Below are 24,462 nucleotides of genomic sequence, written 5' to 3'. Positions count from 1 at the left end.
CAGCTTAAATAACCAAATAAAAGCAAAATTATCAAATCCTAGTGTTTTTCCCCTCCCTGACCCCAGTAGGTACCTGAAGGTTTAATATTAACTTTAACTTGGCACTCTAGCTAACCTCTCTAGATGTCCTTTCTAATCAGTAACTCACAGTTTGAATGGAAACAACTAATCCGATGCTACTTTCAATTCAAGCAAACCATTTTAAGTAATTGCAATTACTTGCCCTCAAAGACTACTTTCTGCATCTATTTCACAGACCATAAAATCCATAAAAATAGTCTTCCTGCTCATTAAGTGTGCAGTCACCAAACCATAAGATTTTTGTTTTGCTTTGTTTTACTATAAGTCTGCAAGTTGGAATATTCTAGGCTGTCGTAGCACAAAAGCACAGACTGTTAAGAACACTTCTACAAACAATGTTTTCGTAAATGTTTTTCCCCCTTGTTTTTCCACCACTAACCCCTTACTCAGTAAGAGCTCTATTCACAATGTCTGATCTTTTGATAACTTGACCTTACAAACAGAAAATAAGAAAAAGAAAAAAGCTCTAGGGAAGATGAAGAGAGCCAGAACCAGACTCCTTTAAAGGTACTGCATGTGCTTTTACCATTTACAGAAATTTACTATAGTTAGGGCCAGCACTGTCCAGCAGAGGCAGGCTTCTGGGCATATCAGAGCTTCAAATCTGAGTTTAATTATAAACACAGTGAATAGGAACATAGGAACCCACATTGTACAAAGCCAGACCACTAGTCCACCTAGCTCTGTATTCTCCATACTGACTGAAGTTTCAGGCTCCCCATCCCTCAAAAAAGCCCTATTCACATGTTACTCACATAGGGCATAGGTTGGAGAAAATAAACTACTGACGTAAACCAGGTCACATGACATGGAAATATAACTTTCCTATAGAATAGCCACATCCTGTGATACCTCTGGAACAGTCATGGGGAACATGTGGCCCTCCAGACATTGATTAGACTACAACTGCCGCCACTCCCAAGCATTGGCCATGCTGACTGGGGCTGATGGGAGTTGTAGTCCAACAACATATGGGATGCCACACATTGCTTTACATGGCTGTTATGAGCATGATATAAGTCTGTACAGCATGCTGCATCTAAATCTTATTGGCATTCCTACGTATAATACACCAACTCCACTTGGCATGTGGAGGAAGGAAGATGTGTCTTACCTTGTATCCACCAATGCGATGCTCTTGCTTAAATTCTTTGCCATTTTTTAGCCACCTCATGGTTGGTAGGGGGTTTCCTGTAGCTGGACAACGGAACTTGACAGTGTTAGCTGCTGGAACTGCATGTAACCGTTTCTCCATTTTATCAGTTTGTGTCCATTTAGGTCCTTCTGTTTCCAAAAATGAAAGAGAGAAAGCGAAAGAGAAGAAGAAGAATGTAATCAGTTGTCATTTGCATGATTTCCAGTATGACACAACATACTTTAGGGGGAGCACTGAAGTTCTACGTTGTTGATTTATGTCGCCTTTGGCAAAGCATACAAGACACTCGAGTACCTTAGAAATTTCAGTGTGTACCTAAAGACAAAGATCTACCCTGCTTCAGCTAGAGTTATTGCTTGTGATTCATGCCTTACAGCAAGTAAGTAAGTTATTTCAAGAAAGAGAGCTATAAAAATAAAATGACACCTGTCATCTTGCCATAGCCTTTAGGCTTGAGGTAACCATTTTAAAATGCAGAAATAAAAATTGTACTAAAATGCAGAATGTTTGAAACTTTGAAAGTTTGCCTGTGTGAGACAGAATCAGAGCCTTCATTTGAAATGTTGGCCTTATTTTCCTTTGGCTTGGAGTATAATAACCAATGACTGCCTTTCAGATAACATGCGTGTCTGTGTGTGTTTAGAACTGCTGTTTTAAAAAAGGAAAGAACAACTATGATAACGAACAAAATCACTGGAATTGTTTCATACAAGGATCTGGAATTTTACCCAACCCAACCCAACAGCAAAACAAGTTCCTCTCTCTGCTGCTGATCTCTCAACTTGCAGTACAACATGGTATGAAATTCTATGTCAGAGTTTGGATGGGAAGCAAACAAATCTCTGACCAGAGTGCTTGTTAAAACACCATGGTTTAATTCTAGGAAAAACAGACACTCACTCTAACTAGCTACTCAAAAGCTATTCCATATCCAAGGGAATATTCCTGATGTTCCCTCTCCAAAAAATAAAAAATAAAAAACCACCACCAAAACAGTGCACTAACTTCAATAGAAAAGGAACACTATTTCTAATCTCTCCTGTCCAAAGAGTTTTGTGAAAGTTACCGGTATATATTGATTTGGTTAATACAGAAAACGATGGCATGAAGACAGATGTGCCTGTTCCAGATATTTGTACTAATCCATGCCAAGTAATCAACTCTGTCCCATGTTTACTGATCTTACATACTAGGAAAAATCAGCCTAAGTATAAAATCACAGGAACAAACAAGGAAGATTATTGTAACAGGTGGTTTATAACACCTAGCTAAGAACCTACAAAATGACCATCCCCAACATTAGAAATGTTTTATTTTCATTTTGAAATCAGCATTTCTGAGTGCAGAATTTTCCCAAAGCAGTACCCTAAACAATCTTGGCCCCCCATAGCTCCTTAGACATCCAGAGTTTGGTAACGATGCCCATTAATAATATTATGTGGGTTTATGCAGCCATGACAATACTATGAAGAAAACAAATGTTACATTATATATTTGTTTATCCTCAATAGCATAAATCCTCTCAGTAGTCTCCAAGAAAAAATAAAATAAATACAAAACAAGCTGTTTAGAAATGACTGGTAAACCTGTGTCCCCCTCTCAATGTTTTTGGACTACAACTTCCATCATCCTTGGCCATTAGCCACGCTGGCTGGAGCTGATGGGATTCAGAGTCCAATGACATCTGGAGAACCACAAGTTCTCCAATCCTGTCTTAAAACCATAAAATGCAATACAGCAGAAAATAAGATAAACAGAGCTCACAGATCTGATACATCTTTAAACTCCAAGAATAAGCAAAGATCTGTAAACCACTAAATGGTTTTATGATTGAAAAGCCTGGAAAAATAAACAAGGACTTCAGCTGGCAACAAAGGGATCACAATGTGGGAGCCAAGAGAGTCTCTCTGGGAAGGGTGTTCTACAACTGTGGCACCACCACTGAAAGGCCCTCTCTTTCTCATAGCCATGAGCCCCAGCTCATTGGGCAGAGCCACATTATATAACATCTGGACATCTCTGTTGGCCAATAGACTCTACAAAACACCCACTGGTAAGTTAAGTTTTGACAAAAAAATGATGTTACTGGATGTCAACACATCAGTGATGAACTGCAGAAGACTGAATTTTCAAAGGTAAATAAATGCTTTTAAAGGGGCACCTTAGCTAAGCCCCCTCCCCCCAAAAGCAGGATCATTACTAACAAAATTGAAAACAAATCTGAAAGCATAAGAACTGCATTGGCTTAGCTGAAATTACTACAATAGGTTTTCAGTATCTATCCATAATTCTCCTGCTGTACAGTAGTGACCTGAGCCCTCTAGTGCAGATAACAAGAAATCTGATTAACTGCACAGTTATATAATGACCGTGCTTAATTCAGTTCACTCATTTACCTGTTTAAAAATTAAGGATGGAAATCTATTTAACGGTAAGGACTTTTAATTATTTTACAACAGATCCTTCCTGAAATAAATCCATTTACTATGGACATTTTTAGGACCAGAGGGGTCCAGAAACATAACCATTCCTCTCTCAGCCTTAATTCATTTCCTTTATTACAAGCTACTGCTCCATAACAAACAAACCCTTCCGTTCGTCAAACATTTATGGCAGTTCTTGAAATCAGCACACATAGAATTCCTCCACTCCACTTCCCCCAACAAACCAAAATAAAAATACAGCTGGAGAAGAATACAGCAACAGAGTCCTTAACAAGCCTCTTCACTGAAAGAAAATATTCAAATTTAAGCATTAAAATTATTCTAGAAATGATACTTGACTATTTCATTTTAGCCTGAAGCTTTAAAATTTAATTAAGTGGGGAAAAAATCAATGGATATTTGGAACATGCAGTTGCAAGCATAACACCGGGAAAGTTATAAATATTTAAAATTAAACTGCACAACCAACAAAATTTTAATTATTCCAAAAGATACATAGGAGAAAGCGCCATTAAAATGATTTGCTAGATACAAAATGGCAACAACACTAGAGTGGAATGTGGAAATCAAGCAGTTAAGTCGAGGATCACAACAAAAAAGGGGGTTCATCTAACATGAATGTTATTAAGTACCGATACATGAGTACATTTTTCTTTTTTCTGCTCTAGCGCTAGCACGTTCCACAAAACAGTTTCTTTTGATCAGACAAATAACCCTGCTGGAACAAATCCCAAATTCCTGATAAAGTTAATCCAAACGGCACATGAACAAGATTGGTGCTAAAGTGCACAGGAGTCAGCCGGCGCTGCTATAATCACAAGAACCCAGCAGATGCGATGATTCTTTCAGTGCTGTGAACTCCGTTATCAGTGACAAGCACTTTGGCAAGAGCACAATGGTTACCCGATTTCTAGTTACTGGGCCTTTCCATCACACTGCCATCTTGGTTTCTCGTCATTTCCCACTACAATAATGATTATAAATCTGAGAACAAGCAGAGTAGGAAGCACATTAACTGGCCCTGGGCAAAGCAACGTCTCTCGGGGTGAGAGACCCTTTTTACCATGGTCACCTACTCTCTGGTTTATTGTACATATTACTAATATGATCTGAAACATTTTGTATGCTGCACTGTTTTGATAGCATTTTCTGATAGTTTCATTATTGCTATTAGGTTGCAGATCGATGAAACACAGCCAATCTTGGGTCTATTTATTTATTACTCTGTATTCACCATCAGCATTTAAGGACCATACAAAAGTGCCTTTAGGCCAGGTGTTACATAAACCCTTATTAACCTCTCTGTAGTCTTGGATCTTGCGGGATCCATTACATTGGCAGCTACGTAATACTGTAACATTAATGGTTATTAATGTTTTTATACTTTTTACAATAAGAAATGGAACAGGATAATAACTGGAAAATGTGAAAACGAAGTGGGAAGGGGAAATTTACATCATGGTATAGAATGCTATATTAAGGAGAAAGAGTTTCATGGGGAACTGTTATCTGTTGCTTTTGAACTCCAATATTGGATGGTCAAGGGCCATCTCTTGTTAAATCTACTTTACTGGTTACTGCTTGAAGCTTTCCTTTTGTATGTTAATTCTAATGATAGAGTGTCCCCCTACCCCACCCCATTAGTCTGCTGCAGCCGGAGTGTTTTTATTTCTTCAGTGTTGAGTGATGCAAGGTTTAGCATTGGTCAATAAGCCTGCTTCCAGCTGGAGAACTACACTTCTGATTGTAACATGCAGGAGTATTGTTTTCAAGTTCCTGGATAATACGTACTCGGCAATTTCCTGTTTTATATCCAATACTGTGGCCCCAAATTGGGGTTATTTGTTTTTTTTTTTGTGTGTGTGTGTGTGTGTGTGTGTGTGGTGCAGCTGCAAAAAACATGCATAGAATCAGATCTGATCCACTTACACCTCCAAAAGAATATGTTTTCGTGATAGGTCGATTTAAAGAACGCTTCCTTTAAATTAACACTAATTAGTAGTGTTGGTATAGATTTTTGTGTTTTGTATTCTTGTTTTGAATTTCTCTGTTGTTAATAGCCCTGGGATCTTCGGATGAAGAGTGGTATATTATTATTATTATTATTATTATTATTATTATTATTATTATAACAAGCATTCTCATTCAGCTTGTTGCATTGTAATATTACTTGCAGGCTTCCCATGAGCATCTGGTTCACTAACGTATTAACAGCATGATGGACTAGGTGAGCCACTAGCTTGACCTAGAAAATATTTTAATTTATTTAATCAGTTTTTTCCCTCTGCTTTATGGCCAGAGATCTGCATTTTTTGCTGCTGCTATGTTTGCACCTCATGGTAAAAAAATAACATCCCAACAATAGGTGGAAGTAATATAAAGCACATTCAGTATACTGCTTGGATTTAATCTAACCTATTGTTTTCTCACAGTTAGGATATTTGCCCACAGATGAGGTAAGAATTTATATATACAATATATATTAATAAGTGTGTGTCTCCATCACAAAGTTGCAGTAGAAATAAACATTGCATAAAATGACAAATGAAAATGACCCACACACATATACATAAAGTTCAGAGTCTCCTCTTAAAGCAACAAGCTGCAAAGCCTTTCCTTACTTTTCACATTATAAATCTAACACTCCTGTTATCACTGATCATTACAAGAACTGCCATCTAAGCCTATCTAAAAGCTCACACACGTAACTGGGCTTCCCCCTAAAGCTATAAACAACCCTACGCCTGTGAATAAACACGGCTCTAATTTGCAAGTCAAATAAGCCCACCTACAAATAACATAAGCCCACACTAGCATTACCCGAAAATATACTCACCCCTCCCAGAAAACTCATAATAATTCAGCATCTGGAGATGAAAGGTTCTAAATCAGGGATGGGGAGCCTGTGGACATCCAGGTGTTGCTGAACATCAACTTGCCTCAACACCTGCCAGCACTGCTGATGCTCAGTGTTCCAGGGAGAGGCACTCCTACATCTGGAGGGTCACAGGTAAGCAACCCCTGTTCTAAATGTTCAGGCTAGAGGGTACTTTGTATAATTTAACACCATGGCTTATTGGAAATGAATTGTCCCCAAGTTAAAGCTTCTTCACAACCAAGGTTCTTTACAAACACTTGTTGACTTTTCTTTCCATGAAACATTTTCAATACTCTAGCCACAGCAGGCATTTGCCTCTATGGGACTCTGGTTTCTTAAAAAGAACCTACAGAAGCATCAACCTAGGCAGAGGTTCCATCCCCTACCTATTCAGGGCCAGCAGTACCATTAGGCAGAGTGGGGCAGCTGCCTCGATGTGGCAGATGATGAGGGAAGGAGTGTGGTGTTGAGGTGCTAGAGGAGAGGGCTGTGGCTGCCCCACAGAGCCTGCCCGGCAGCCCTTAAGCCTGCCTGCTGGTCAAAAGCAGTGGAAGATACCAGGATTGAAATTAGATTCAGCTGTCCTTCCCACCATCTTTCAATATATGGAATGAAGGGGGCAGAAAGATCTCATCCTTTGTTTCAAGCAGCAAAAATGTCTTGGTTGGGGGCTGCTGAGCAGTTGAGCTGGTCTTTTGAGCGTTGAGCTTCTATCCACAGTATTTTATACTATGTTGGGCAAAATATATTGCAGCAACACTGTTGTGGGTGAGTGGTGATGGGGTGGGTGGTGCTCCTGTTAGGATCAGAGATGAATCAAACCATTTCTCCAAATGTTGATCTAGTACTTTGGAGGATTTGTGAATTCTTACCTAGGACCATGTCAATGAGCTTGCTGGGCCTTGAACCTTAAGACTTTCTATTTGCAAAACATGTATTCTACCCACCAAGCTACGAGCCTTCCCTTACAGACATTCTCGCCTCCTTCTGCTGCATGTGTAAAACTGGACCAGTTCTAAACATTTGGTAGGCCTAATAAAAACTACATATTAAGGTATAGAATGCTAAAGGAAGCATTTGGTTTCAAATTCTTCCAACCCATATTACTAATGTAGGAACAACATATAAGCGTCTGCCTAGACAGCTAACCAAGTAGAGTATATTCTTTGGGACTAGACCATACCATCATTAAGAAAGCTTAAGTTGGAAAGGGTCATTACATTCTCTTTCCATAGATTTTTCTTTTCACTACAAAATTAATTACAATTCAATTTCATAACCATCTCTTGAATATTGTCATTACAGGAAATTACAACTCTGATCCAGAAATGAAGAAAGAGGGGAGGTGTCAGTACAGAACATGTTGAGTTAAAAAAGAAGAATTGCTAAAAGGTTAATGGCAACTAAGACAAGAAAGAATAAACAAGCAGGCAAGAATATGATAATAGTTTATTTCCATGTTTCAGAAGACCAGAAATACACAAAAACAAAGAGGAAACAAGCCAGTTGAAATCTACAGCTAATAGATTGCTCATGCGTTGAACAGCCAAGAAAGTGCTTGAAGAGAGTGCAGAAGATTAGGTGGGGAAAATATTTCCATATGGATTCTGCCAGGCACCTTCAGCAGTCAGAGAGTTACTTACTGATTTGGTTGTTGTCATTCACAAAATCCTCAGAGCCGTCGTTGTCATCTTCATCATCTCCAGATGAAAGAACATCTGAAGTTTAAAAATTTAACATTGTTCACCTACTACACATTGCAAGCAAACACACCTATTTTCTGGACTCATGTTGTTTCTTTTATGTCACATCTGGAACAGATCTTGTTTAAGAGATGCAGCATCACACACTTTATGGCATACATATATATATATAGTCCATGATCCACTGAAGCTATATGTTTGTGTGGGTAAAAACTGTACACAGCCAGAGGCTTCTTTGAAGTATCTGCTGCTAAGGAACCTCCAGCTGAGTGCACTGTTCATCCCTGCATGCACATATAGTCTAGTTGGGTCATGGCCATAATTGTTTCCAAGCAAAGTTTCTTATTCTAAAGAGCTGCTGATATTTTCTTTCTTTGAAAATTAAACACAAAAAAATGACAACAAGAAAGGATTATTTACTTGTTCCTGAAAAAGCACGTGTGGTTTACATTGTGTGTGTGTGTGTGTGTGTGTCTTTGAAGGTTTCGATACTTTAAAAAATGGAGTTCTGGTATAGTTGATCATGGAGAAGATTTGGAGAATAATTTCAAATGATGGGTGTTGTTATTTTCTAACATGACTGTGCAGTAGAACCAAGTATTGTCTCCACATTGGTTACCCAGTTCTCTTAATTATCCATACACACTCTGCCCCAGTCCCAAGTATACATCTAAATAGGCCCACATAAATTACCACTCATTTGAACCAAATTAAGATTTTTTTAAAAAAATTATCTCTTTCTCTTTCTCAGATTTTAGGTTATATACAAGTGGTAGGGAAGGAAATGCAGAAGGAAATGCAGCTCTTAAGCTGAAGAAAGGTTCCCCATCACTGCTTTATAAAGTTTGTGGCTGTATGAACCAGAGTGGGAGGGTAGAACTATCAAACAGAAGTTTTCTTAAACTGACATCACTATAAACTTCTTTTATATTATTTCATTGAAACATTATTCTACCACCCTTCATCAAAGCTGACTCCAAGGTGGCTTAATTAATACAAATGCATGGAGTGGCTTTTGAAAATAATGGGACTATGCAGAATTGGCAAAACTGACAGCGAAATGATTATTATTTTTTTTAATAGAAGCATGGAGGACTTATGTGGACTATTAAAAAAAATATTATAGTCAAATCACAGGCAGGAAGAAAAGTGATAAAATAATTGTAATAGAGAAACTTTTTTGTAATAGATGCAGCAGTATGAGTAAAAACATCGTGGAGGTGAGAGCGGGAAGTCAACTAGTGAAACAATGTAATTATTTGATTTGAATGTTATTGTGAAAATGTTTGAAAAATATATTTATATATATATATATATATATATATATATATATATTGCATAAAGCAACAAATAAGATATTCCACCATATTATTATTATTATTATTATTATTATTATTATTATTACCCCACCCATCTGACTGGGTTTTCCCAGCCACTCTGGGCGGCTCCCAACAGAATATTAAAAGCACAATAACACATCAAACATTAAAAACTTTGCTAAACAGTCCATAGCATTTATATATAGCAGTCCATAGCATGCACACACGCACGCACGCACGCACGCACACACACACACACACACGCGCGCGCACACACACACACACACACACACACACTATGTGCTTGAAAGAAGAAAAAGCTTTCCCCCTTGGCACCTAATTGAGCCACCTGAGAGGGCGAATTCCAGGGCACCACAGCTAAAAATGCCACCCACTTTACCATCCAACAGGGGAAATGATCTAAGAGCATGAGCAAGCTGGAAAAATAAAGAATATTATATATGACCAGAATGTCTCTTTAATGCTTGAGCAGAAACTGGCTATACATACGCATATAATAAATTTAGGTTACAGCTATTTACATGTAGTAAAAAAGCAAACTCACCTGTAATATTTATAATGAAGTAGAGGGTCTCACTGTCTACAGCCCTAACAGCAGTGCAAGCATAAAGGCCTGAATCTTTGGGTGAACTATCTTTAATCCGCAAGTATTCCCCAGTCATGATTGTTCGATTGCTGGGCATCAAATGGACCCCATCTTTAGTCCAAGTGATCTTGATTGCATCTTTCAGTTGACAGTGCAACATCAAAGAGTCTCCCGGAAGTATAGAATATACATCAGGCTGAGAGATTTGATATTTGGTTGGTGGCTCTGCAAAAGTGGAAAGTAGGTGGGCACAGAAGGGTGGAGAAGGGACAAAGGGGGGGGGGGAGGGAGAGAAAATTTCCAACAATTGTCAGTGAAGGCCCTCTTCGAAAATGTGTGAATTTTTCATAAAACTGGGGAAAGGCAAGCAAAACTGATGAAGCAGCTTCATCCATGATGTGCTGCATGTTTATAGGGCAGAGTATAAAAAGTAGAAGGCATGGCTTTGGATAAGAAAACCGCAAGTTCGAGGAAGGTGGCGATGCTCAGGCCGGGAAGTGTGCAGTCTGACTATACGCTACAACACAAGAATCCTAGTAACTTGATAACCGCATCTGATGAAGTAAGCCCAGGGCTTATGCAAGCTCAAGTTGCAATAAATTAGTTTTTTTAAGTGCCATGTGACACTCTGTCTTCTTTGCTAATAATTTACAGCCTCCCATGCTGTGGAGTGCATGCAAGCAGAGGGGTATACGAATAAATTCTCAGTATTACAGCTAATCCGTTCTGGCTCTAGAAAAGGGACTTGGAACATGTGGCCATTCAGATGTTGTGGAACTCCCAGCATTCATCAACCCTGGCCAGCAGGGCCAATAGTCAAGGATGTGAATTGAGAGTCCAGTGAGCCACAGGTTCTCAACTCTGTTCTAGAGGGAAGGCCATATACAACACAATTATGAATACATTTAAATGAGAGATGTTCATTTCTTGGAACAGTGTTCACAATTTATACCCAATTTGGGGGAGCAAGTGTTGGCAATTTACAAACCCAAGCACAAGGTAGGTAGCCTTCTCACACTTTTATTGTCCTTGCAATGTCCTGAACTGGACAAGCCAAGTAGCATGTAACCTTCACCAAAATCAGAGGTGTGATTTGAGCTACATCCTGTTTCTCTGCTGGTATAATTTCGCACATGAGGACAGTGACTAATCCTTCTGTAAATTAGCTCTGCAGAACCACTGATTATTTTTCCACAGAAAAAAATGTTCCCCTCACAGCCTCTTCTCCAATTTGCACCATCAAGGAAAAGCAATTCTTCATTTTCACAGAATAAGATTGTGTGACTGATATACATACTGAAACTGAGGCCTAAACAATATTTTTATACAAATGTTAGCATTTTACATGTTTAGATTTTACAACTGGGTCTCAAAATGTTCAACAGATCAAAATTATTTGGCAAGCAAGTATGCTATGAACTCTCGTACAATTTTACACTTCTTTTTTACAAACTTGATGAGGTAATTATGGATTCCATCAATCCATTATACAGGTGTTACAATTTGCACCAACCGAGGGTTGTTAGGAGGACCGGGGGGGGGGGATCATTATCCAGATGGAGAATGAGCTGTTTTCTGCATATATATTTTATATCAGTAAAAGGTTAAATCCAAGAAATGTAGCAAAAATGTCACAGAACGAATGATTGATTTTAGGTTTGCTGACACTTCAGAACAAGCAAGACTGGTTTACTGTATAGAATTGCATTCACTGTTCTCCGTAACCACTGCAGCTCATTCTATCTGGTGTAGTAAATTTGTTTTACTGAGCTTAGTTGTGGCCAGCATTTCCCAGGAGTCTTTGAAATTGACCTTCAAAAAGAGTGTATATAGAGTGGTACCTCGAGTTACAGATGCTTCAGGTTACAGATGCTTCAGGTTACAGACTCCGCTAACCCAGAAATAGTGCCTCAGGTTAAGAACTTTGCTTCAGGATGAGAACAAAAATTGTGCGGTGGTGGCGCAGCAGCATCGGGAGGCCCCATTAGCTAAAGTGGTACCTCAGGTTAAGAACAATTTCATGTTAAGAACAGACCTCCAGAATGAATTAAGTTCTTAACCCAAGGTACCACTTTATGTAGATCACTTTATTAAGATACCAATTTTGTCCAGTGTCTAAATAACCCAGTGAGGGACTTTACCAACTAATTTAAAAAAAAAAAAACCCACCCCAAAAGGCTAGAAATGGAACATGTAGCCACAACATGGCAGGTTGATGTTAAATTCCCCATTTAATAATCCAGTGATTATAAAGCCAGGAAGAAGCATTGGGTCTGCATGTTTCCTGCGTCCCCTTGCACACCAGCTTTCATACTGTGAGATCCTAGACCATTCAGATGCAGCCTTCACTGACCGTATGCTCTTCAGATGTTTTGGACTAGAAATGGGTTTGATGGAAGCTGCAGTCCAAAGCATCTGGTGAGAACCAAGTTAGCGAAGGCTACTTTAAAATACAGCCCCATGTTAGAACTGAAACATAAAACTGTGGCTTAATGTTTATTTACTAACCAGGATCAAATCATGGTTTAATTTCCTGGTCAGTAAACAACCATTCTACCAGAGCTCCTTAGTTTGGACAAAATGGGAAGTTAGTCTAAAGAGATCAGGACCGTGGCGCCCAAGGCAGTGTGTGAAGGGAGAGGTGAGGAATAAGCAGGCACAACTCTCTCTCTTTTTTTAAAAAGATATTTATTAGAATTTCCAATTTAATACAAAAAACCAATACACAAAAGATAACAAAAATACAAAAATACACAATTAAGAAAAAAGAAAAAAACAAAATAAATATGATTTCCATTACTTATTTCCATTACCTTATTTCCCAGACCTCCTCTCACCTCCCCTTTTTGTATTCCAGTTCAAATTCTTAACTCAGCAAATCCTTATTATAACTTATTATTACTTATTTAACTTATTGCTCATCCTTTGCATTACAGCTGGTAACCACTTAATTTCTGTCCAACATCATTTCAACATTCCTTAATTTTACAATATTTCTGCAAATAATCTTTAAACTTCTTCCAGTCTTCTTCCACCGCCTCTTTTCCCTGGTCTCGGATTCTGCCGGTCATTTCTGCCAGTCCCATATAGTCGATCATCTTCATCTGCCATTCTTCCAGAGTGGGTAAATCTTGTGTCTTCCAGTATTTTGCGATGAGTATTCTTGCTGCTGTTGTTGCATACATAAAAAAAGTTCTATCCTTTGGCACCAATTGGCCAACCATGCCCAGGAGAAAGGCCTCTGGTTTCTTCAAGAAGGTGTACTTAAACACCTTTTTCATTTCATTATAGATCATTTCCCAAAAAGCCTTAATCCTTGGGCACGTCCACCAAAGGTGAAAGAATGTACCTTCAGTTTCTTTGCATTTCCAACATTTATTATCGGGCAAATGATAAATTTTTGCAAGCTTGACTGGGGTCATGTACCACCTATACATCATTTTCATTATATTCTCTCTTAAGGCATTACATGCCGTAAACTTCAAACCGGTGGTCCACAACTGTTCCCAGTCAGCAAACATAATGTTATGTCCAACATCCTGTGCCCATTTAATCATTGCAGATTTTACCGTTTCATCCAAGCAGGCACAACTCTCGTTCCCAGCTTCCTAAACCATAATTAAAGAATCTGGGAACATTTCAGTTGAAAAGGCCTGAATGTCTCCATCCATTATTCTGGCAGCACTTGTGTGCTAAAAACCCCCACTCTTTTTTAGTTTGTTTTTTAATAAGCATCCACTGAATCCACTTTCAAGAGATGGTAAGAGTTAAATTTGACCATAGTTAGGAAAGAAATTGCTAATGATTCAGAAAAAGGAAAAGGAAAGTTCTCTTAGGATGTGCACTGGGCATATGATCTACAGTATTATGCAATTTCAGGATACTCCTTAACACAGTATTCTTATTCACACCAAGCTTTCCACTTTTTCAGCCCAACACTCAGTCATCATTCTGTGGCAACTGAGCATGCTCAGTCCACATTGGGCTGCGGTTTCCTCCCCTTGGTGTTCTTTTCCATTAAAGATTTGTTTGTACTTCTGCTAACCTTGGAGAATTGTACTTCTGCTAACCTGCCGCCACCTCAGAGTGGTGCTGCCATTACATGAACTACATGAGCATCATCCTTGAACTTCAAAATTAAAAGGAACTGATGCTCCTCCTGTGACTAAGAATGCCGTGGCAAACATAGGATATCAAGAATCCTCATGACATATAAATTAGTTTGGAAATCAATATCTATTTCAGGTAAGCTTTTTGTTCTGCCAAATTTAAATCTAACAGCACTTAAAGACTGTCACTTTTTATAATGTTTGCCTATAAACTCTCCCAGCACAGTTTTTGACGATGTGCCCAAAAGCAAACAGAGAACAGGTGGGATACTATAGCATTGTGCTGTCCAATTCTTTCATGTGAAAAGTCCTACAGGTTTAAGCACTTAAGGAGTTCCAGCCAACATGGAAACTGCTCTGCTCTGCAGAATTAACCCATCTCCCACTGTAGTGCTCTCCGCCAAGCTTGTAAAAATACTTATTACACTTACATGGAGCTTAACACAAAAAAAACCTATGAAAGATAAGCTCCTGCACTGACTTACAACAAAATTTTGAACTCATTGCTTTACGCGTCCTGGTGGGTGAAGACTGCAGAAAGGAGGTTCAGACCCCCGTAGGGTCTTTCAGCCCATCACATGACTTGACTGGCAGCTGCCATTGGAGTCTGTACAATTCTCCGGCTCCTAAAGGAGAGAGACCTTCCTTCCCAAGGGATGCCTCCCTTGTTCCAAGTTTAACACTACAGCAAGCAAGATACCTTGGCCTTAGTGCTAGCCAACATCTTTATTCCTTAAGCAGCAAAGTAAACCTCAATTTGGGACGCGAGTGGCGCTGTCGGTAAAACCTCAGTGCTAGGACTTGCCGATCAGAAGGTCGGCGGTTTGAATCCCCGCGGTGGGGTGAGCTCCCATCGTTCGGTCCCAGCTCCTGCCCACCTAGCAGTTCGAAAGCACCCTTAAGTGCAAGTAGATAAATAGGTACCGCTTTATAGCGGGAAGGTAAACGGCGTTTCCGTGTGCTGCGCTGGTGCTGGCTCGCCAGCTACAGCTTCGTCATGCTGGCCACGTGACCCGGAAGTGTCTTCAGACAGCGCCGGCTCACGGCCTCTAGAGCGAGATGAGCACACAACCCTAGAGTCGGACACAACTGGCCCGTACGAGCAGGGGTACCTTTACCTTTACCTTTAAACCTCAATTTCCCAGTCTAACCTGCAACTAATTATTCAGAGCTGGCTGGAATAGAAAGAACTAAGAGAAGCTACTCGTTCCTCTTTGTTTTTTTTATATCTGCTGCATAACAAGTTTGGTGAACTGGTTACCTGCAATGCCTTGCAAATTGCTGTGATAAATAAATATCGCCAGACCGCAGCTCACCAGATTTCTGATCAGATGCTAATATTTGCAAAAATTTCCCTCAGCAGGATATGAGAAGTCCTACTCAGGTGTTTAAGGTTCATTTCATGGAGATGAACTCAATGTCTCTGCCCCCTCTGTAGTATTCCAAACAGCCCATCCACTGATTTTTTAATTAATGAAAAGCAATTTTCTGATGTCTTAGAAAGTGATATAACTGTTTATATTACTTGTATAGCAAACTGATATAACACGTTTATATTAGTTGTATAGCAAAGCCAACATCTTGAAGTTGCCGTGCTTGCCTGATATTTTATTTGCAACTGGCATCCATTTACTTTTTGCTAATGAACTCATGAAATGGAAAAATTTCCACGGGAAAATACGGCACTGGTATTTTTTCTGGAGGGGAAATTTATTTTGGAAAACCTTGTGTAGGCTCTCCATATGACTCAGAACCCCTGAGCTAGTACAGAAGGCTCCCTTTTTCAGACAGTCACACTGCATTGTCTGGAGCACTGCAGAGCTAGGTTGAGAGCCAGTGGCGACAAAGAACACATCCCCACAAATCTTTCACTTGATGAAGAGCATGTGGATTTCAACGCCTGAATAGGGCTAGAGACATGCAGCTTACTAAGTTCTTTCTACTATATGAACTGCCCATCAGTAGGAGAAACTCAAAAGTAGCCAAGTGTGTCTCCTAGAAATGTAGGAGGCTGAGCTCATCTCTTTCTGCTGAGGAGGTGGAACCCTGGAAGCCATGGGAAGCTTGTTCTGCTGCCCGTTATAGATAATTTATCCCTTTATCCCATTCAAAACTTGGATGAAAAAGCAGTGACACAGGCACAAACCTAGTTTCCTGATCAAACCTTGGGCTCTTTTTCAAAGTCTGTTCTTCTCTTTAAGGAAATATGAAAACATATTCCAGTTTTTTACAACCAAGAAATATTACATGCTTGTTCTAAGAAGCAGGTATTGAAGGTCAAAAAAATAAATAAATTCAGCAGGATGTTGCAGATCTTTCCCATGTCTTTTACTGGTGCCGTAAAAAGGGGCTGAAGTAAAAAAGAAAATTGGAGCTAACTTCTGGGTTGTTATTGCAAAATTCTCATGGACTAGTCTAAGAATGTGCTATTGCCCACCCCCCCAAATGTTGCAACCAACTAGGGTTGCCATACATTCAGATTTTCCAGTTGGCAGTAGTGTCTGGGCGGAAATCCGGAAAATATCCAGGAAAATCCGGACATATGACAGCCCATGGTAGCAGTGCCATTTCCCCCATAAAAATAGCTCAAAAGCGGCATTTATTTTTGTGCTTTTGCCCAAAAAGCTCAACAACTTTTTTGTCTGGATTTTCACTGTTTGAAATATGGCAACCCTACAACAGACAGATTGTTTCCCAGTGCAAGGTGTCTCTAAAATAAAATTAAGAGGATGCTGAGCTTTAGACGAGCTGCTAATCAAAGTATAGACTTAACCGTTTTTGTCATACTAAAAGTCCTACAGAAAGTATAAAAAGCCCACCCCACCCCACCCCGGCAACATGCTTTAAGAGACAATTACACAAGTGCTTTGGATCAAAGAAAATGGCTTCTGTTAAAATACCATCCTCAGAAATAGTCTACCACTGACTGCCTTTTAAATAATAATAAAAATACAAAATCACCCAACTAGCTCACAGCTGCTTCCTTATTTATCATCCATCCATGGAATCTAACGAAACGGGTTTTGTAAACACAGGCTACAAATATTAGGCAAACATCATCAATTTTTTAAAAACCACCTAAAGTATCATTCTTGCCTTATACGTATGGTAAATGCTTCCCCATTTTAAAAATGTATCTCTTTTTAGCCTTGTGCAAAGTGGATTGTAAACCTCTGAAGTTATCTCTCTCCATCTTGGATTGACTAATGGCCAGTTCCTGCTTAGCTTCTCTGGCATAGCTGAGCCTTACCCTGTACTGATACCATGGGAAATGAGAAGGCTGTGCGGGATTTGTGGCTACATCCATCAAAGGACACCTTTCCAGAGCCAATGGCACTGACATGGGAAATCATTTATCCTGCTCTCCCAAGTTGGGCATCCACAGGCATTTGTCGCAGAGTGAGGCAAAGTAAAAGCACTCAAAGTGGCGAGCAGGCTTGTTTCGCGCACACACACAAATGATAAATATAATGCCTGTACGTGTTGCCTCGTATCTCAGGTTCTACAAATGCTAAAAAACAACAACCTTACTCTCTCCTTTTTTTTAATGGAAAGCTGATAATGTAGGAATTATGGTTACTCAGGGGAGGGAACTGCTCCCACTATAAGACTCCCATGCCTCCCAAACCATAGAGCCTCCCCATGTCAAACATTTATTGGTTAGGCATGGGGCTTGAGCATGCAGAAGCAGCAACGATAAAAGATCGGCCCTGAATAGATGCTGTTGCCAATTGACATACTACTAGACAGCTTCTCATCCTTCAAATATTAACACTTCAGGCCTAACAAAAGCCCTATAATGAAGTACTACACATTTTTAAATGGTCGCTCCTCCTTCGGGAAAGCTTTGAAGCCCGCTTGTTTCCAGTAGTCTACTCAAGAGGGATTTCCTATACTGCACTGTAGAATTGTAGAGGTGGAAGGGACCCTAAGGCTCATCTAGTCCAACTCCCTGCAATGCAAGAATCTCAACTAAAGCCGTCCAAACTGTGCTTTGAAACCACCAGTGAAGTAGAGTCCGCCACCTTCTGAGGGAGTCCGTTCCACTGTTATTCCTCAGAAAGTTATTCCTTGTGTTTAGTTGGAATCTCCTTTCTCATAACTTGAAGCCATTGGTTTGGGTCCTACTCTCCAGAGCAGGAGAAAACAAGCTTGAACTTCTTTTGTATGGATTTACCTGCCAGATTGTTGGTTGGCTGGTTTGGAAGGGGGCAGAGGAGGGATATGTATTTTTAAAAAAATGTTTTTTCAATGTTGTGAAATGTTGTTCATGTTTATTATCTTAAAATTATTTATTCTATTTATTAGATGAATAACTAGTCTCCAAGTGACTTACAAAATTTTAATAGCATAAAGACTATTGTGAAATGAGAAAATTAATTATTATATTTTATTGTATCACTATTATCATTTGTATTTTGTATAAGTCACCTGGAGTGAGCATGACTCTTGAGGGCAGCCTATAAAATTCTTGAAGTAAATAAATAAAATATTCATTTAGGTTGCTCTATGGTTTGATATCAACATATCTTCTTTTGGTTTTGTTCTTGTTTTTAAATAATGTATTGGGACCTAGACGCTGCACTTAATATGCTGAGCAGAGTTACCGGGGGGGGGGAGTATTTTATTTTAAAAATAAATGCCATTGTTCTCATGTTGTCCTGTTAGTAATTTGAGCAACAACAAGAAAAATAACACAGATTTTTACATTAATGTCAGGGCCAGCCAAGGTATTTTCCTACCTGAGGCGCAAGCACAACAGGTGGTACTCACGTCACCTCAGGCAAAGTGCACAGTTCCCAAGGCCTACAAAGCTATTCTATCACCTGAGAAAGAAAATCCAGTGTCTCTTCCATCTTCCCAGGAATAAAATCAAAGCAATAAGAAATTCAGTAAATCTAACAATTTGTTGCCTTTTTGTGACATCAAGATCAGCTGACGGAGCTGACAGCTTCATTCCACCTCATGGTAGAACCGGCCCTGATAAATGAATAGGTGAAACCACTTCTCTGCAAGGCACAAATAATTAAGCTTGCCTAAGCGCTTATCTGTGCCTTTATCTTCTACCTGTGCCCCTTTCCCCCTTACTCAGAGCTAAAAGTCACCTTACTCAGGCAAAGATGCCCCGTGGTCAGTATTCCATACCTGAGCATAAAACCATAGAAACTTTGCCACTGTGCATGCACCAACTTTTTACTTTGGTATCAGTGAGAAACTGAGAGGATTCCTTCGATTCCGAATTTTACTGTGTTGAACGGAGAGGTTAAAAACCATGCTGAAGTCAATGAAGCAGCAACATTATGGAAGAGAATGCCCGTGAACCCAGTTTTCTCCCAGCCTAGAGTACATTCTGTTGATCGGGTTTTGGGGCAGGGGAAGGAGGAGTATATTTTCTGGTTGACTTCAGACAGCTGCCTGTCCTATTAGCAGGCAAGATGATGTGGTGCAACCAGATCTAGGAGAAAGAAGCCAGAGCATGTAGGCTGGTCTGGTGTAAGGGAAAGACAGGGCAGGAGTTAGACACTGTGCTTCTCAAACATGGGTCCCCAGCTGTTATTGGACTACAACTCCCATCATCCTTAGCTAGAACAAGTGGTCATGAATGATGGGAGGAGGGGTTGGAGGTTTCCCCATGTATGAACAGGCACACATACCTTTATAAGTTTAAAATATAGTCATACCTTGGGTTACAGGCGCTTCAGGTTGTGTTTTTTCAGGTTACGGACCCGCCGAAATCCAGAAGTACCAGAACGGGTTACTTCTGGGTTTCGGGGGTCGTCCATGCTTAGAAGCGCCGAATCACAGCCCATGCATGCGCAGACGCGCCACTGTGGGTTGCGAATACTGCAGGTTGTGAACGAATGTGCATCCCGCACAGATCACATTCGCAACCCGAGTGTCCACTATATAACTATTATCCTTTTTTTATTATTTATTGAATTTATGGATTGCTTCCCATGAAAATATCTCAGTGTGATTAACCATTTTTTAAATAATGAAAAAATCATAAATAATAAATTACATCAAATCAAAAACAGCCATGGACAATTCCCCACCCACCCCCCGCTAAACCTCTGTGCACCGCTCAGCAAACTGGTCTCAGCATTAAAAAGCTTTGAAACCACATTGTCCATATGTGGGGTTTTCTGTGCAACTATCAACTTTTCCAGCTGTGCTGATGAATATTCAGTAAGCCCATCATAAACATCCTCTTGGACGATGAAAGTCCTTCTCTGCCAAGGACAGCCCTACAAAAAGGCAGCGAGTCCGCCCCCCCCTCCTCTAAATACAAAAAAAGACTTCAGTAGCAGAACAATGCAAAGGAAAGGAATTTGGCTGAATTTTCGAACTCTTTGACAAACTACCAAACTCATACGCTGGGAACTTTAATTATAATATACAAGCAGGAAAGTGTGATAAATATGAGATTGTTGTTTGTGCATGGGAGGGGGGGGGGAGAGCATGGGAACAAAGCTGTTTCTCTCATTGTACTCTGAGGCAGATATATCCAAAACAAAGAGCACATTTTCCAACACTTTTATAGGAGGACTCCTAAATCTGGAAATGCAAAACTGAGACTTAAGAAATCTGCTGTTCCGTTATTACTGATATTTAAGATAAATGCAAAAGGGAAAATGGAGACTCTGCTTCCATTTACAGCCACACAGACTTTCAAGGCTCAAGTTATGGCTGAGGAGTTTTCAGAAGGGAAAAAGATAATGCGAAGCAGCAAACACAGTAAAAACTGGTTCAAGTTATAGTGTGCCTGAAAAACAGAACTGACTACTCATGACCGGAAAGGGGAAACTGGCCCCTTTGGAGTCAGCTGGAATGAGCTGCCTCACCAGACACACTACTCTGCTATAGGTGAGGGATCCTATGTTTCAGACTCCGAATCATATAACTAGCAGGGTAACAATTCACTGCGGCATGAACTGTGCTTGCATCTTAGGTCACATTTACATCACACATTTAAAGCACTATGACACCATTTTAAACAGCCATGGCTTCCCCCAAAGAATTCTGGGAGCTGCTTAGTACTCTGAGAGTTGTTAGGAGCCCCCCTATTCCCCTCACAGAGCTGCAATTGCCAGAGTTCCCTGGAAAGACAGCTTGCTGGTTAAACCACCATCAGAACTGTAGTTCAGGGAGGGGATCTGAAGTCTCCAAGGTCCTATTTCAGCACTCTAAACCAACATGCACCGTTGTGCCCAGGGAAGATCTCCGTAAATATCGTTCAAACATGCACAATGTGCAAGAGACCGATTGCCTTTCCTGCTCAGGAAATGTCTGCACTGGCTTGGCTCTCTTATGCATCGCCTTAGATATGCCCACATTTTACTGGATGCCAAGCCAGGACACCCACCCTCCATTCTGGGCAGAGGAGAAATGTGAAAAGCTTCATTATGAGTAAGGGTGGCAGTAGCTAATACAGGTGTTTTCCTATATATGGGGCAGCTGATGGGGAAGAATATGCGTGCCTTACATGATTTTGGGATGCCACCTCTTTACATTTGCCAGCCATGTTGTCTTGTGCCATGCCACCACAGTAGCCATTTTCTGACTGGTGTTCACTGCTCTTTCTTGAAATTCCAAATGTGTTCACTGGCCTAAAAAGGTTGGCAAACCCTGCTCTAAACACTACACTACTACTCACACACTTCAGTGCTTTGAATATCCAAAAGTGCCATACAAATACTAATTATGACTTTTATACTGATACCATCTGCTCTGTGTGAAGGATAAAGAGAGAAGGGGAAACAAACAATACCACACCAGGGCCTGCTCCGGAGACAGGCTGTCCCCTCCTCACTACAAGGCCAGCTGGCACCATCTGCCCTGTAGGAAAGGACATGTGGTGTTGGCTCTTGTTTCTTTGCCTGTTGTTTTCTTTTGTGAGTGTGTGGTTCTTGGTGTATCTGTTGTGTTTTATAAACGGTGTTAGCCACTTTAAGAAACCTAGTCAAAAAGCAGGGTATAAATCTGCTAAGTAAATAAAGAAATAAATGAACTCTGTATGACAGGAGTCTCACCCCCACCCACCCCAGGGAACCAACAAGGGGAATCAACAAGAGAAACCAACAAAGATCCAAGTATTCCATCCGAAGAACAATAAGTGACAAAACAGAGGACCCAGTTCTAAAATGCAGTGTAGCAGGAAATTACTCCACGGGACTATACTGCAATGATCTTGGCCCCAACATGCGCAAGTCTACCATTACCTTGTCACCAGCTTTACTGCAGGGCCAAAATGGATGCAGCAGAAACAAACCTAGTTGCCAAAGCATGAACATGCATAGAAAAATACAACATTTCACTCAGAAGGTGTGAATTTCATTGAATAATTTAACCAGCTAAGCCCAGTTCCAATAAAAATAAAACAATACTGCACCATACTGCTCTTAACTCAAGAGTATCAAGTCACGGTATTTTCACATTGTGAAAAGCAGCCCGCATTCAACCTAACTAAAGCCTTTCAATGACTTTCTTCTATGCTGTCATATGAAAAGAATATTGCACTTGGGTGGCAAGTTGTGGCCAGACAGGACAATTGCTCCACCAAAGTCAGAGCTAATCACTCTCACCTATTAATCACTCACTATTCCATTACAATTTTGACAAGATTTGCCCCATCAGTGGTAGGCACCCATGAGGTCTCTCATTTTCCCCAGGATAGACACACTCGGCTACCTTAGCCATTTAAACTGCTTAAGCAGGCTTGCTATTAGTAGAGCCTGACTAGCTATTACCTTACACACGCACACACGCTGAGATTGAAGGGCATCATAAAGCTAAATGACAGAGACAAGACTATAGTGTCTTACCTCTTTATTTAAATATAATTAGCTGACATGGAGGTGCATGACTTTGAGTGTTTTAAAACCCAAAGGTATCATCTCTGCCTTGGCCTGCTTTGTGACAAGAGAACCTGAAAATGTGTGCACACAACATTAATCACAACTTAGCTGCACAGTGGGACCCATGCAAAATGTAAAACCTTTATTGGCCTTTTAAAAACCGATTAATATTCTGTGCTGAGGATCAAACTAGTCACAAAAGAGCAGCCTTTTGTTTTAGGTTCAGTTGCTGCTGAGTGCCTACAAAGAACAGAGCAAGAAGGAATGAAAAATGCAGCATAGGCTGAAGTGAGGGAAGTTGAAATGGAACCTTCCCAGGACTGTGCTTTCCGTCCATCCCCGGAAACCATTTTAGAGCCATTTGTCTTTTAAAAGCTTAAAAACTATGTAGGCTCTGTTGACTGTGTGCCTGTGAATGGTGTATGTGACTCAAACTAAGCCTGCAGCCCGCAAACCACTTAGTAACGTCAACAACACAGAAAGTGATCTGAGCATTGTAGCCTAAGTATTATAAAGAGAAGACATTGTCATAATTAAACAAGGCCACCCTTCCTTATTGAGGTGGCCTACCTCACATTTGGGGGCAAAAACACACACACACAATGGGTTGAAGCATGAACTAGTGCAGTACAATCCTATGTGTATTTACTTGGAAGTTCAATGGGGTTTACTCACACATAAGTGTGTGTAGGATTGCTCTCTCAATTATAGTACTGTAACTTGAAAGTCTCGCTTCCAATGAACTGATTTTAATTAACTGGCCTCGTGATAATTTCGCTGACTTTCTATGGCCACTCAGCCAGTATTCCAGCATCGTTTCAGACTTAGAAAGCAAGAAACCTTTCCTACGACCTTCACCATTTTCAAAACAGCAATTTCCAGATATCTTGCTCTATTACCTATACTTAAATTACACAGTCCTTTTCTTTATAAATCTATTTCCAAAAAAAATATTTACTTTAAGCAGGAATTAAATATCTGGTTAAATGAGGTACTAAAAGTAAGGAGATTAAAATGTTTCTAGCAAAGTTGGAAAAGGGGGTCTACAAAATATTAAGTGTCACGCTGCACTTATTACGGGCGCAGATTGACCATTTGTTGCCTCATCCATTATAAAACCATGACTTCCCTTAAGAATGCTGGTCCTGTCAGCATTTTCATGGTAAACTCTCTTGTCGCTTGTAAAATGTAATTACAAATTCTCAGGCCACAATAAACTATTTTAAAATTTGGCCATTTCCCATTTTAATCATCAGTCTATGGAAAATAACTAAGAGTGAAGGGTTCTAAGGAGGCTAAGTAGGATG

At 40.0% G+C, this 24,462-nt stretch overlaps 1 protein-coding gene across 8 annotated transcripts in view; it reads right to left on the bottom strand.

Moving 5' to 3' along the window:
• Positions 1–24,462, bottom strand: part of FGFR2 (fibroblast growth factor receptor 2) — a 146,375-nt gene that overhangs the window by 70,072 nt on the left and 51,841 nt on the right. For 5 of the 8 annotated variants that reach the window (XM_079976635.1, XM_079976636.1, XM_079976638.1 and 2 more), the window contains exons 3-5: positions 10,147–10,413; positions 8,203–8,277; positions 1,196–1,365 (exon numbers count right to left, since the gene is read on the bottom strand). In XM_079976635.1, coding sequence (XP_079832761.1) covers positions 1,196–1,365; positions 8,203–8,277; positions 10,147–10,413 — 512 coding nt within the window. The remainder of the gene's footprint in view (positions 1–1,195; positions 1,366–8,202; positions 8,278–10,146; positions 10,414–24,462) is intronic. The other 3 variants (XM_079976640.1, XM_079976641.1, XM_079976639.1) reach the window with 1 other exon arrangement.

This window comes from Podarcis cretensis, assembly GCF_951804945.1.
Source record: "Podarcis cretensis genome assembly, chromosome: 5".
NCBI classification, from domain to species: Eukaryota; Metazoa; Chordata; class Lepidosauria; order Squamata; family Lacertidae; genus Podarcis; species Podarcis cretensis.
Note: the sequence above shows the minus strand (reverse complement) of the source record. Positions and strands in the feature narration are given on the sequence as shown.